The 15,466-nt window shown below is 39.0% G+C and overlaps 1 protein-coding gene across 1 annotated transcript in view; it reads left to right on the top strand.

Annotated features, from left to right (window-relative positions):
* The first annotated feature begins 2,821 nt into the window (after positions 1–2,821).
* Positions 2,822–15,466, top strand: part of LOC124262716 (NGFI-A-binding protein 1-like) — a 147,756-nt gene continuing 135,111 nt past the window's right edge. Inside the window, 1 exon segment of the mRNA XM_046697250.1 lies at positions 2,822–3,024. Coding sequence (XP_046553206.1) covers positions 2,991–3,024 — 34 coding nt within the window. The 5' untranslated portion in view covers positions 2,822–2,990.

Here is a 15,466-nt window from a genome sequence, read left to right as displayed (position 1 = left end):
CGACATGCACACCTGTTAGTGACTAGATAACAGTGTGTGTGGCAACTGTTGATAACACTTGACATCACGACATGCACACATGTTAGTACTTGTACAGTGCGTGACATCAGTGTCACATGCATCACGACATTACGCACACCTGTTAGTGACTAGATAACAGTGTGGCAACTGTTGGGTACTTGTATACATCACGACATGCACACCTGTTAGTGACTAGATAACAGTGCGTGACTAGATAACAGTGTCAACTGTTGGGTACTTGTACACTTAACATCACGACATGCACACCTGTTAGTGACTAGATAACAGTGCGTGACTAGATAACAGTGTCAACTGTTGGGTACTTTGTACACTTGACATCACGACATGCACACCTGTTAGTGACTAGATAACAGTGTGTGGCAACTGTTGGGTACTTGTACACTTGACATCACGACATGCACACCTGTTAGTGACTAGATAACAGTGCGTGGCAACTGTTGGGTACTTGTACACTTGACATCACGACATGCACACATGTTAGTGACTAGATAACAGTGCGTGACTAGATAACAGTGTCAACTGTTGGGTACTTTGTACACACTTGACATCACGACATGCACACCTGTTAGTGACTAGATAACAGTGTGTGGCAACTGTTGGGTACTTGTACACTTGACATCACGACATGCACACCTGTTAGTGACTAGATAACAGTATATAAGTGAAGTTTATCTCGGGATGAACAGGTGGCTCCTCTCGAGACCTTAATGACTGAGGTGATGATATGAAAACGGTGTTTGTTCCAAGATCCTGTAATTCGATATTAACACCACAGATTCGACCTGATTCGGCCTTGTTATACGCATCACCAGGAGCTTCTCACTCAAACTCAATCCAGACATTACTGGTTGACTAGAACTACCGTTACTCCTCTTTCAGAACAGTCAAAACCGGTAATAGCGGCACCGTGTGCATGAAAATACAGATTACCGTGAGCATTTGACAACAGTATATTATGTGTTTGTTTGTTAGTTTGTTAGCGCCGCACCCTGCAGCGTCCTCGCCATATAGCGGCGGTCTGTACATTGTCTGTGTCTGGAACAGATAATTAACCCATCTTGGAGTACGCTGACACATCAGCGAAGTAAGCAAACCTCGGCACCCGATCCTGTAACAGCCTCGAACGACAAGAATAGTTGCCGGTCAACAGGATGGCGTGATGACCATACGACAGACAAGAGATTATCTCATGACAGATAAAACATAACCAGACGACATAGCAAGAGATTCTTTCATGACTGACAAGGCATGGCCAGACGACAAACAATGCATCATCAGACTACAGACCAAAGAATGTCTGATGACTTACGACAGATAAGAGATTATTTCATGACAGATACATGGCAAGACGGACCACACGACAGACAAAACATGTGACTACACGACAGACAAAACATGTGACTACACGACAGACAAAACATGTGACTACACGCCAGACAAAACATAGGACCACACGACAGACAAGACGGACCACACGACAGACAAAACATGTGACTACACGACTGACAAAACATAGGACCAGACGACAGACAAAACATAGGACCAGACGACAGACAAAACATAGGACCAGACGACAGACAAAACATAGGACCAGACGACAGACAAAACATTTGACCAGACGACAGACAAAACATAGGACCAGAAGACAGACAAGACGGACCACACGACAGACAAGACGGACCACACGACAGACAAAACATGTGACTACACGACAGACAAAACATAGTACCAGATGACAGACAAAACATAGGACCAGACGACAGACAAAACATAGGACCACACGACAGACAAAACATAGGACCACACGACAGACAAAACATAGGACCACACGACAAAGAAAACGGACCACCACACGACAGACAAAATATTTGACCAGACGACAGACAAAACATGTGCCCAGACGACAGACCACAGGTTATCTCATGACAGATAAGACATATGGCCAAACAATAGACAAGACCAACCAAAACGTCCTAGATAGCCAACGTCAGACTTCTGGTGGAATATAGACAGGTCAAGTTTCAGGAATTCCGATAATAAGTCGATTAATCAATCAATGCAATGCATACAGGTAAGATTGAAAATATGTGCATACGTTTAAACGATGAACAGTCTTCAAAAGAGGAAGGGGGTTGGGGTGGAGTAACTCCGCACAGCCTTCTGAATCTACTCTTACACGACTAAGTCATGAAACACAAGAAAACCTGACGTGACGTTCCCTTTCTCACGTGAAAAGCGGGCCTTCGAAAATAATCTTAACTTACAGTACAAACAACGAACAAACATTTCGCAGACCTCAGAATATCATGCTTAAAATCGTTTTCAAGATCACATGCAACTCTTTCATCCAGCAGTCATTTAATTTACCGATCAAGTCAAGGCATAACTAGTATTGTACATCTTTCACGCTCCAATGCGCATGCATCCATTTTTAAAACTGGCTAAACTGAAGTTCATCCAAACTTGACTTGTGCGTATCAGGAAATACCCGGGACGTTGAAGTTTTCATAGGTTCCCTCTGACTCTAATTACGACGTTGTGCCGAATGATACAAGTCTCAACCGATCGGGTCATGTGCAGCTGTGGAAACTCACGTTCGCCAACAAAGGACGTGCAATCTACCGCCACACAAACAAAGTATCAGCGACCGGTTGTGTTTAAGCTGTATGCATTCATGCAATCAATTAAAACACAAAACCACGTTACACGTCACAAATTTGACTGTTTTTTCTCAGTTAATAGGTAGCTATCGAACCTGATACGCATATTGGAGCCTTTTTTCACTAACATTTTAAAGCGGATGGAATTATATCGAAAATAAATCATTTCACACGTTGAGAGCAGATGTAACCGCCCCTCCGTCTATACATTCCTACTGAAGAGACACGTAGATCTAAGTAGACGCTGTCAACAGCGACTGTGTGACGGAGGAACAGGTGAGGGCCAGCATGCTGTACAACGCATCTAAGACGGACCCGACAGGTAAGATTTACCTGGATAGTATGGGTCGGGCTCAAGCTGATTTGTTAATTCCGATAGGATATTTTTTATGATATTTTTTTAGATTTTGTTGTCACTAATTCGTATTCTGTGAGGGTGTTTTAGTTAATAGAAATAATTGCATGTTGGATTTGAATTAGGAGTTTGAAGAAATATTATTGTTGGTTATGTAGTGGTGACTTGTACCTACCTGTGAGGTATGCAACCTGCTTGCTACTCATTGAGTGACATGAGGTAGGTATTATGACTTACATGCGTCATTAGTGGTATGGGGTAATACGTGGAGACTGGGCTTGTAGAATATTCCGGAACGTTCAACAAATACTGACACGTGCATCACCATTTGACACGTGTAACGAATTTGCAATTACATGTTTACAAGTGACAAAAAGTAATTTCGGCGAAGCACATTTCCGTGATAAATATACGGACCCCTGGCCACCACTGGACATTCAATATTTTGACTGTAACGGCGTCGTAGATGACGGCGTTGCTGTATCAAACACGACGTCTCGGTATCACTACAAACTACTCGTAGGTTTTCAAGGTAACTGACAAATCAGATTGCTAAATTCTATAACAAGTAGTTATAACATTTATTTAAAAAACGGGAACTTCGCCCCAGGTTTAAAGTAAGGAATGCAGCATCTGACACTTACAAAGTATGTAAGTAATTATAAGTACTGTGAGATATGGGTGAGTGAGTGGCTATTGTTTGCGTCGCCGGTAGCAATAGTCAATCTGTCCGTGTACATTCACATCTGATCAGAACAAACAGTGGTTGATCGCATGACCAACGAACTTTGCCGTCGGGAAGGAAATTCACAACAAGAAAATATTGTTATGAATAAGATCGGGTGTAAGGAACATAGAATGGGTACTCAAGGCCCATTCTGATTGGGAGTTCGCACGAGGGAACGCTCTGGTGTGAAGTGGTTGATGCTGTGGCGACGTAACCGTTGACGATTGTTGTGCTCAAATACACACAATGCACAATATATTAACTATCAACACACACACACAATTATACACACACAGTATATTAAATCATACCATACACACGACAAGAAAATACACATAATATCAAAAACATAAGACGCACATTATAAGAAAATAATCAATATATTAACTTATAGGACACACACTACAAGAAATACACACAATATCAAAACATGCTACACTCACTCAAATAAAATACACACTTTATCAAATTATATCACAAACACACTAAAATAGAAGACACGTGATTTTATATATACCACACACACTAAAATCAAATACACAATACATACATTTACATCACATACGCTAAAGTAAACTGCACATAATATTAAACATAATACAATATAACACACATTTTATTAAATTATATCACAAACACACTAAAATAGAAGAGACATGATTTTAAATACACCACACACACAAAGAAAAGATTCAAAATACATTTACTTATATCACACACACTAAACGAAAATACATATAAACAAAATGGGAGATTAGAGGCTACCAACATTCTACTAGTCAGCTATTTGGGTATTTTTAGCTTCACTGTTAGGTATGTACAGTGAAATTAAAAGTGAAAACATGAAAAAGAAAAGAAAATACCCATCAAATTCACTTCTATCACCCACGCTAAAGTAAAATGCACATAAAATAAAACATGCCACACTTAATAAGATATAATACACCGTTTATTGAATTACATCACAAACACACTAGAATAAAAGACCCATGATTTTAAACACACTAAAATAAAATATACACTCTATATTAAATCACATCACACACACATCACACACACACACACACACACTAAAGGAAAACACGCATAATATTCAAACGAATATAATACGAAGTTTATTAACTTATATCACACACTTAAATAAAATACACGATATTCTAAATCATATGACACACACTATTAAAAATACACGTTAATTAAATCAAAGATGCTATTGAAATACGGCTACTTCCATCTCCAAGTATTCAACCAGGGAATGTCCCCGTAATTACAGTGCGAGTTAGATGCAATGTTGCTAAGGAAACATACATTAAAAGAAAAGCTAAATAGGCAACTTAAATGGGATAGGGATATCAACGTAGATATATCAGAACAACTCTGGAAAGTTTTTAACTATGTGCCTTTCAGAACAACTTGTAATACACAATTCAGATGGCTTCAATATAAAATTGTCCAAAGAATCATTACAACAAACAAGGATTTATTTAACTATAATCTGACACAATCCGCTTCTTGTACGTTTTGTAATGTTACAATCGAATCAATCATCCACATATTTTGTGAGTGTACATTTGAAAACGTTGTGGCAGCAGCTAAAAGCCTGGATTGAACAAGATACAGGCTCAAGATTAATTCTGGATTCAAAACATATCATCTTTGGGATATAAAGAAAAACGAAATTATGTGTTAAACCTGATTATCATCGCAACAAAATACTATATATATGCAAAGAGATGTTCTAATTCGCATCCGCGGTTTGTTGGATTAAAGCATTGCCTACACACCCTGTATGAAATTGACAAATGTACTGCCTTTTCGCACTGCAGCTATGGTAAATTCTTCACCTTTTGGTCATCTTGCCATAACCTCTTCACATAAATTACAATAACAATGTATTCTTCTAGCCTACGGATTATCTACCACCCGTGTCCATACTTTGTATATTTATATGTACCACAAATGCAACAATTATGTACCCATCAAAAAGAAATTAAATGATAAAAAAATCACAAAAACACACACACACACACACACACACACACACACACACACACACACACACACACACACACAAAGGAAAATACGCATAATATTCAATACGCAGTTTATCAACTTATATCACACACTAAAATTAAATACACGATATTTTAAATCATATCACACACACTAAAAAAATACACATTAATTAAATCAAAGATGCTATTAACATACGGCTACTTCCATCTCCAAGTATTCAACTAGGGAATGTCCCCGTAATTACTGTGCGAGTTGCAGATAACAATTTCAGAGATTAACTTGAATAAATGTGGCGAAAACAATAACGCCCTTGACTCGTGCATTCCTGGGACAAAGTGGCTTATTCTTAATGCGATATAGTTTTTATCACCAATCCCTCTACTAGGTTTTGTTTCCGCAGCTATTCTGAATAATTAAGATTCTTCAGTTAAGTTTTTTAATTTGTTTCAATAATTTTATTTGATGTATTTGGTTCCTGGAATTAAGAGTGTGTTCATATCAAACGGTTTAGGTAAACCAGTCCGGTGCACCAACAGTGTTACGTTATAAATCAGAGTCCGTAAATCTCAATAGGCCTTCGACTGGGTCTTCAAGCCCCTTTAAAAACATGTTAGTTCTAAATCTCCTGATCACGTTCATGTCTTTGAGCTGAAGAATACAACTAAGGTAGCTACTTGCTCTGTGGTAACTAAGTTCGTTAGGTGCTGACTCATTGATGTGGGGGTTGGATGGGGGATCGGGCAAATACATTTGTTCAAGATAATGACTGACTGACTGTGTTTATTTTTACACCGCTTTTAGCAATATTCAGCAATATCACGGCGGGGGACACCAGAAATGGGTTTCACACATTGTACCCTGGTCTTCGGCGTGACGAGTGCAGCTTTAACCACTAGGCTACCCCACCGCCCCATAAGATAATGATGAAAACTAAGTTTGTCTTATAAACTATTTTTTATTGGATATGCCCCGAAACAGTACGTGGAGTGATTGAAATATATTGGTCGATTTCGCATTCCTTCCATTTATTCTGTCAGGAACCAACTGATAGAGATATTTCCACAATCACAAGAATTTGTCTATACCCAATACCACGAATCCGACTACACCCTCAGTGTGCATGTGTATCACCGTCAGGATACCAGAAGTTTCTACCAACATTCCTAGATTTTGTCCGTTATTCTGCACTGAAAGCTATATAGTCTCTGAAATGAACCCTATTTAATATAATTTTGATACGTATTTCCTAACAACATTATCCATTACTTTGAAAACAAGACTATATCATATAGCTATGATATATGTGAAATCTATATGCATGAACGGTGTTTCCATTTCTCTGAAGTGAATACGATACCGTGCAGATATACCAGCACACGTACGTAGTTTCTATTCCTCTGATATGAACGCTATATGACAGTGCTATTCTCGCACAAACTTCCCACATTTCTCTAACCCTCTGAAGTGACACCTTATCGTGATGGTCATGCAGCTATTCTCGCTATTCATTCTATTCTCGCACAAACTTCCCAGATTTCTCTAACCCTCTGAAGTGACACCTTATCGTGATGGTCATGCAGCTATTCTCGCTGTTCATTCTATTCTCGCACAAACTTCCCACATTTCTCTAACCCTCTGAGTAGGGTTCAGACGGGTACGGCAGGACTCGAGTCGAAATTCATGGACTCGAGTACCCGGCAAAGGGAGATAACTCTAAAGTAAACGTGACCACGTGTGCAGTCATGGATGAGAAAAGGTCGGACGTATGGGCCCATTTTGATCTTGATACTTCAAAACACAAAACCAAATTGATGTCGATTGTTAAAAGAATTGGATTATGGCGCTAGTTTGATTATTTCATGTTTAATACAATGTTTTCTCTTATAATTGTCATCACTTTATTGAATTTCTAGTTTTCAAAATACATGCGTTAATCAACACGTACAACTGTGTCAATGTTGTTAACTGCTGATGTGGAAATTTCACTTTGTTACAATGCGCAATCTTTTTTTAAAAAATCACATTTGATATCGGTTAAACGAAATGTGCTTTAATAAATGTTCTGATTTTGATAATGGCTTGTTTCTTCTGAGTTTGTTCTCTGCATTGTGGGTTGAACCTCATTTTTACCCCAGTCTCAAAGCTTTTCAAACTCTCGATTTTGTGTTTATAACCACGTGTTGCGACAAGTGACGCTATACTTCACATGAACTGGTTTCTGCTATGGGTTGTTTGCGCCAGTGCTCAGTTGAGTTATGTGGCCCTGCATAGACCGATGCTAGTCAAATACGTCAATGATATTAGGTTTGTGTTTCGTCAAATTGATAACCACGCGTTTTAAGGAAAGATCTTGTGTATGTTTTCAATTCAATACAGACGTAAAAGCTTATAAGTGCGGCATTCTCGTGTGAAATTCAATTGAAAACTACTTAAAACACACACACCTAGCTCTCACTAAATATTATACTATAATTTTCGGGTACTCGGGTCGGGTCGGGTTTTATCCCCCGGGTACTCGATTCCGATGTTTACTACCCGTCAGAGCCCTACCTCTGAGGTGACACCTTATCGTGATGGCCATACAGCTATTCATGCTATTCCCGCACAAACTTCCCAGATTTCTCTAACACTCTGAGGTGACACCTTATCGTGACGGTCATGCAGCTATTCATGCTATTCCCGCACAAACTTCCCAGATTTCTCTAACGCTCTGAGGTGACACCTTATCGTGATGGCCATACAGCTATTCATGCTATTCCCGCACAAACTTCCCAGATTTCTCTAACACTCTGAGGTGACACCTTATCGTGATGGCCATACAGCTATTCATGCTATTCCCGCACAAACTTCCCAGATTTCTCTAACACTCTGAAGTAACACCTTATACAACCAGTTCTCATTCCTCTGATGATAATTCTGACGATATCAGACTAGATCTGCCACTATTCTAAAGTTAACAGTTTATGATTATGGTGTGTGCATGACAAAGGTTTCCTGTACTTTAAAGGTCACATGCAACGTAAAACACAACTTTGCAGATTCTGATACCTTTCGGTATGGACTTACCGAAACAAATCGTCAAAAATGCAAATTCAACTTATAAAGTTGAAAAATAACGCGATGAAAAAAAAGGCGCGAAATCGGAGTTCAAACGTTTCACTAATTTTCCCCAGACTTTTCTGGGGAATACGGGTTTCAACAGCTGGGCTGCGCTCATAGCACGTGCGCAGTGAAATAGGTTCGCGCAACAAGGAAGCGGGCTGTCTGGTGAATACTCGGTGAAGGCTTTGGTGTGAGCTATTTTCCTAATGTTTTGTTGATAACTCACAGGCGCGAGCTTTTTATATGTTATGACAGTAAATAAACTGTTTATATAATTTCATTTGTCTATTTCACCACACGTTCTTCTTACCGAGTCACTTTCTCAGGTCGATACTTAAAAAAGCAATGTCATTATTTAGCGTTGACACAATTTCTAACTGTGATATAGATATGTCGCTGTCACAGACAAAACTCAATGTCTTGTTTTATTGACACCTGTGTGTCTGCCTGCCTGTCTGCTAATGACAATATTCAATACACAACTGCCATGACTGCGATCACTGACCACATGCAATTTGAACTTAACACCAATCAGGCTATACACCATAAACAAAACGCATTGATTTATGGCCCGAGTTCGGTCTCTGTCACATTATGTAATTACACAGACAGGCAGGTGTAATACTTGAACACATGACATGTTATGATGTCTGTTGATTGCAAAATGTTATACACAAAAAATGAGCATGTATTTACAAAACCCAACATCTCTATATATACACACACAATGAGCCGTGAAGGCGGCATCTGCAAATGAACCAGCCGTTACACTTGAGTGCACACCCACCCGCTCTGACTGGGTTCGGTATCCCGGCTTCTTCGTTTCGAGGGAGGTAAACCCAAGTACAAAATATTGCACTTTTGATTTGCGATTATACGCTTATAATTTTGTTTATTTGTTTTTTCATAATCAGCAATGCATATTATATGTCATGAAGAAGTGATAATTGTGTTTTAATTATGTTTGATTTTTTGGTTGCATGTGACCTTCGAGAAAACGCGAATCGTCGACGGATTGTTTAGGATTAATTTTGTAACAAGACGCGGAGACAACTGTTAAATGCTGCACTATATTAGAATATAATTTACACACACGCACACGCACACGCACACGCACACGCAGGAAGCTAACAAGCCAACTAGCACTGGTAATGTTATTATCGGCATCCCCAAACAGATACCAAAAATCTGTCACTGGGAATCGTTGGAGTAAACCTATGATAAACTATAGAGTTACGACAGGTCGTAACGTTAGGAACGCTTTGTGGATTGGGGTCCTGGCCATGAAATTGAAGTTGATTTCTGAACGTATTCGTGAAGCCAATGCAGACTGTTTCTAGACTCTCGTAGCTGGGATGTACAAAATGGACCGAATAAATGTTTAGCAGTTAGCAAGAAGCAAGCTGTCTGGGTCACATAATCCACTGATTGACAACATAAGTATCGATCTACGCCACTGGGAAACCGTTATATGCAGTCGGATCATCGGTGACCCATCTTGTCGCTCGTAACGAGAAATACCTGTTACATGTAGCGTAGTCTAACCCGTAACACCGACAGATGGACAGATGTCGTGTGGGTTTGTATGTTGTTAACGCCGCACTCAGCAATATTCCAGCTATATGGTAACAGTCTATCTAGTGATAACATCATGAACGTCGACCTACGCAATTGGGATACGATGACACGTGTAAACCAAGTCAGTAAGCTTAACCACTTGATCCCGTTAGACGTCTCTTACGACAAGACAGATGGACAGAGAAATGGCAGTCTAAGTAAACTTAGGCTCAGTATTCGCTACACTGCTTACATCGGTTATTTTACTTAGACTGAGAAATGGATAATTTGGGGATACGAGGCTGCCATCTTGTTCAAGTGTTACTTGTCTGCTACCAAATTGAAGTAATAAGTTAACCAAGAAACATATATGACAAGGAATTCAGTGCGAAACTAATAAATAACAAACTAAATGTATACAATTAAAAGACTTAGTTTAAAATTTACTAGGTAAATCAATACAAATTATTGCAATATTAAACATAATTGCAGCATACAATGGCGAGGCAGTACAAAATTAAATGGCAGAACAATTACAATGGCAGTATTAAATACATTAGCACTGGTGCTGAAAAACATCAAAATATACTTACTTCCACACCGCTGCTAACATTAGATAGTTATACATTCCTGACAACTGATTATAGTAAAAGGGAACAATGTTATGAATTCCTTATGGAACGTTAACAGAAACGATGAAATACAATTACACGGTTGTTTAACAATCAATTTCACTGCCATATAGAACGAGGCATCCATACCTGATCCGTGTGGGTCGAGATCAAATATTGATGGTTTTGTTTGAGGGTGATTTTATTAAGACTGACCCTACACTATAGAGATAAAGTTTATTTAGAATTTGCGACATACAATGGTTTAATGTGGATCCTTGTTAGTCTGACGATTACTGAACGACTATATTTATACAAAAGGCACCCTTGATGGTCGAGAGCATTTCATGTCCCTTCTACTGTGATCAGTACCCAAGACGTATTCGCAGTCATTGTGACGTCACCATCTCTAGCTGGTGATAAACTGCCCTTAAGGACCTACATTTTCGAAGCTCTCTTAGCGCTAAGACAGTCGTTAGTTAATGTTAATGTATGGCACTTAGGTTACAGGCCAGGAGAGCCACATTTCCGAAACAGATAGCCAAAATTGATGTGGCTCTCCCTGCAATAGTTATGGTTGCGTGAACATGGAATGTGGCTCTCCCGGCTATGCTGTCAAAACATGCTTATATAAAGTGATTCAAACAGGTTACCGTATTTAACAAAACAAGACGAGTTTCCTCATAATTTTATTCAGATCACAACAGATTTTATTTCTATAATTAGCACAATATAATATACTAATATTACATATGATATTATCACATAATAATAAAAAATCTTAATCTGTAAACCAGAACAATAATGATAACGGTTTAGTTTGTTGACATGTGTACATTTCTTATGAAAACTTTCTGCCGCATTGTGATGCGTGGAAGTCCACTTCTTGGTCTATCTACGGTGACCCAGTCTGTCTGTAGCCCTGAATAAATCTTATAACCGTGATACAGTAGCATCCGAGGGCGTTGGCAACAGCATTGTATGTCGACCCCATCTGCAACATCTAAATGGCTATTTCCTTCTCTTCCGCTGTTAATCGTGGCATACACAACAGTTGTTTCTTGTTTTAATAACTGAAAAATGGTGACTTTAAATGGGTTATCTTTGTCTTAAGCAGATTTTTATTTCATCCTTACTTTTGGACATCTAAATCACTGTTATTGGTTTATTTCGGCATGGTCGAAAATAGGACAATTTAACTCTTCTGAAAAAGATGCAGTTCACCTAAATATGAATGCGTTTGAGAATTTTGTTCGTGGTTTGCTTGATGTGTTCTTAAGTTTCCTTGTAAACTAATACCTTCTAACATATTTGTGATAGTATTTAAGTAATTCATAGATGGTAGGAGGGTAACGTTTCTTTGGCGTTTAGTGTAGGAACAGTCTTTTACCGGTTACGGTAATCCATTAATTAATCAATCTATTGGAAATGTGGCTTTACCGGCTACAGACATGTAATTGAAATGTGGCTTTCCCGGCCTGACACCGGCACTTACGACCATCTTAACACTGGGAGAGCTTCCAAAATCTAGGTCCTGGATACTACAAGAAGATACCCGAACGGTTATTTCTCCTCGTACAGGAATAGTGTTCTAGAAAGGTATTTCTCCCCACGATTTCATTCTGAAATAATGGGATTGCATTGTATATACCTTAAACGCCCTGGCAACTTAAACTTCGCGTTTTTTCACCTTTTACAGTTTTGAGATCATATTGTACGAGGAAAAATGGTGAAAAATTTGTTCACACTATCCACCTGTCGTGTATCGCACGTGCAGTCCGTGACACAGGCAGGTGTGTTATAAAAAGTATGTACTATCAACACACCTGTATAAACTGAGACGATCGAGGTAGCGCTGTTTGCATGCTCTGCCTGGGCGAGACTTTAAGCGTCAGTTGCACGATTTAATATGAATGAAAACAACATTTATCTGAGACGACAGTGGGGTGTTAGTAATGGGTACTTCGTTCGTCTGGCTGTTCATGTGGCTCAACTATATGGTGCAGTTCATTTCAGTTGTGACTCCGATATGATATTACTGGGCTATTGAGTGAGTGTGAGCGAGTTCAGTTTTACGCCGCTTTAAGCAACATTCCAGCTATATCACGCAGGAGGACACCAGAAATGGGCTTCACACATTGTACCCCTATGGGGTCTCGAACCCGGGTCTTCGGCGTGACGAGCGAACGCTTTAACCACTCGGCTACCCCACCGCCCCTACTGGGCTATTGACAGAAGCGGTGTAATGCTAAACTCACTCAATCACTTATTTGTCTGAGAAGGTTCTTCAGAACAGCAACGTCCCCATGTTTACTACATGAGGCTGTAGTGTGAATCCCAAATTTCCCAAGATTTTGTAACTGGGTTTGTTAGCGCCGTTCTCGCGGGTTTGAGCGAAGTGGCACCTGTCTGAGACCTGCATGGCCTCCATCACGTGGTGCTGACATGATAAACCTAAAATACTGTTAACAGTTAAATCAGCATCCACGTCAGTGATTCCAATCAAGGGGAAGTGTTAAATTAAATGTTAAATGTTAGAACATCCGTCATAAATTGTACAAAATTGTTAATATGCAAGTTCCTGATTACCTGATAGATTTAATTCCACTTTTTACTGAAACCATTTCAGGATATACAACTTAAGTAAGAAATCAGATTCGGCTATTCCTAAATTTCGCACCTCAATTCTCCAAAAGTTATTTATTTATTATTCTCCAGGTTAATGGAATGCTCTCTCCTCCCCAACAAAATGTACAAATTCATTATCATCGTTTAAATCAAAGTTATCTGACAAAGTTCCAAAATATTTTCTATTTGGTGAAAGAAAGACAAATATACTACACACGAAGTTAAGACATTCGTATAGTTCATTACAAGCATATCTGTTTCCTGTTACTAGTTTATCAGAGAGTAAAGCTTGCAATTGTGGAGCTCCGGTGGAAGATGCTAACCATTTCTTTTTAAAATGTCCAAAATTTGTCAGCTGCCGTTTTGATCTGAAGCAAGACTTTGACATTAATACCATTCTTTACGGCAATCCTTCTCTGCCAAATACTATTAATGAAAATATCTTGAGACATATGCATACATACATTGTACGAAGTAAGCGCTTCTATTAATGAATAATATGTCTTAATATTAGTATGTTCATTCATTACGTCCATTCATTATTGTTCATGTTTCTGATGGGAGCGGGCGGTAATAAGTTACATTACTTGTGCCCAATCACTTTCAACATTGAATAAAATATCTTCAAAATCAAATGGGAAGTGTTCATTCTGTTTAGGAGAGAATGATAAAGGTGACCTTTTCGACGTTTCACTTAAAAACATAGCGCAGTGACGACTTACCATGTTTTTAGTTTCTACAGCACTGAAGCTGATAAGTCGTTCAAACACCCCCACTTTCAACTCGTAGAACGCTCTACCAATTCGGGATAAGGACCTACACGTATCCTATCAGATGGTGAAAGCATTAAAAAGAGATTTTTGAATTTCCAACATGTAAAGTCAACAAAATCGCCATCTTTGATTTTACAATTGTGTGTGATCCTTAGGGGTTTAAGGTGAATTTACCAAAGCTCATCGAGAAGTGGATCAAGTATTGTTTGCCGAGAACGTTATCCGCGGCACATGACAACACTCTTCAACCAATCCTGTTTGACTGCAGCTGATCTTCCAACAGTTCAAGAATCCTTCAGTTTAGATATGTTTCACTTTCAAGGGACTTGATACCTTGACGTGTCTTATCATCCACCATATGATTCATCCCAGTCATTTTGACAAATAGAACAAGGGCTGCCCTGCTTTTAACGCCTGTAGGAGGCTCCTCTGGGTCCATGGTGTCTCAGCGTTCAGGATGTGATATAGAGGGTATTACAAATACTGTTCTTAATGATTGTCCGTACGTATTTGAATCACAAAGTGAAATGGGTAGTCATTAAAACAATCACAAGTTCGCTTAAAACAAAAAATGAGGTTATATATTTTTATTAAATATGAAACGATTTTAATCCTACTCAAGTGTTCCGTGTTACATGTCTATAAAACACGGAGTAGAATATCTAACTTAATGCCTTGCGTTTTTCCAACCTGAAGGTATATTTTTTTAAAAACAACCAGGTTATAAAATAAAACTGATTCATCGAAATATCAGCTCCGCGCCTATTGCCTTTGGCTGTGTCTCTCGTAGTTCTAAATGAGTTATGTCTGAAACACTATTTCATGACTCTCTGTTGTCTGGTTTGGCAGTTCCAAATTCAAACTGAATTACATTTTCTGGGTGGCCATAGTGAGTGAATATAGTTTTACGTAACGTTTAGTCGACGGCGTGAGAAGCGAGTGCTTTAACTACTGGACTATCCCCTGCCCATTTGTAGACATGACAGTGGGGCCGA

Source organism: Haliotis rubra, unplaced genomic scaffold (genome assembly GCF_003918875.1).
Source record: "Haliotis rubra isolate DU_JTF1 unplaced genomic scaffold, ASM391887v1 Scf85, whole genome shotgun sequence".
NCBI classification, from domain to species: Eukaryota; Metazoa; Mollusca; class Gastropoda; order Lepetellida; family Haliotidae; genus Haliotis; species Haliotis rubra.
The sequence above is the reverse complement of the archived record's forward strand: the minus strand, read 5'-3'. Positions and strand labels throughout refer to the sequence as shown.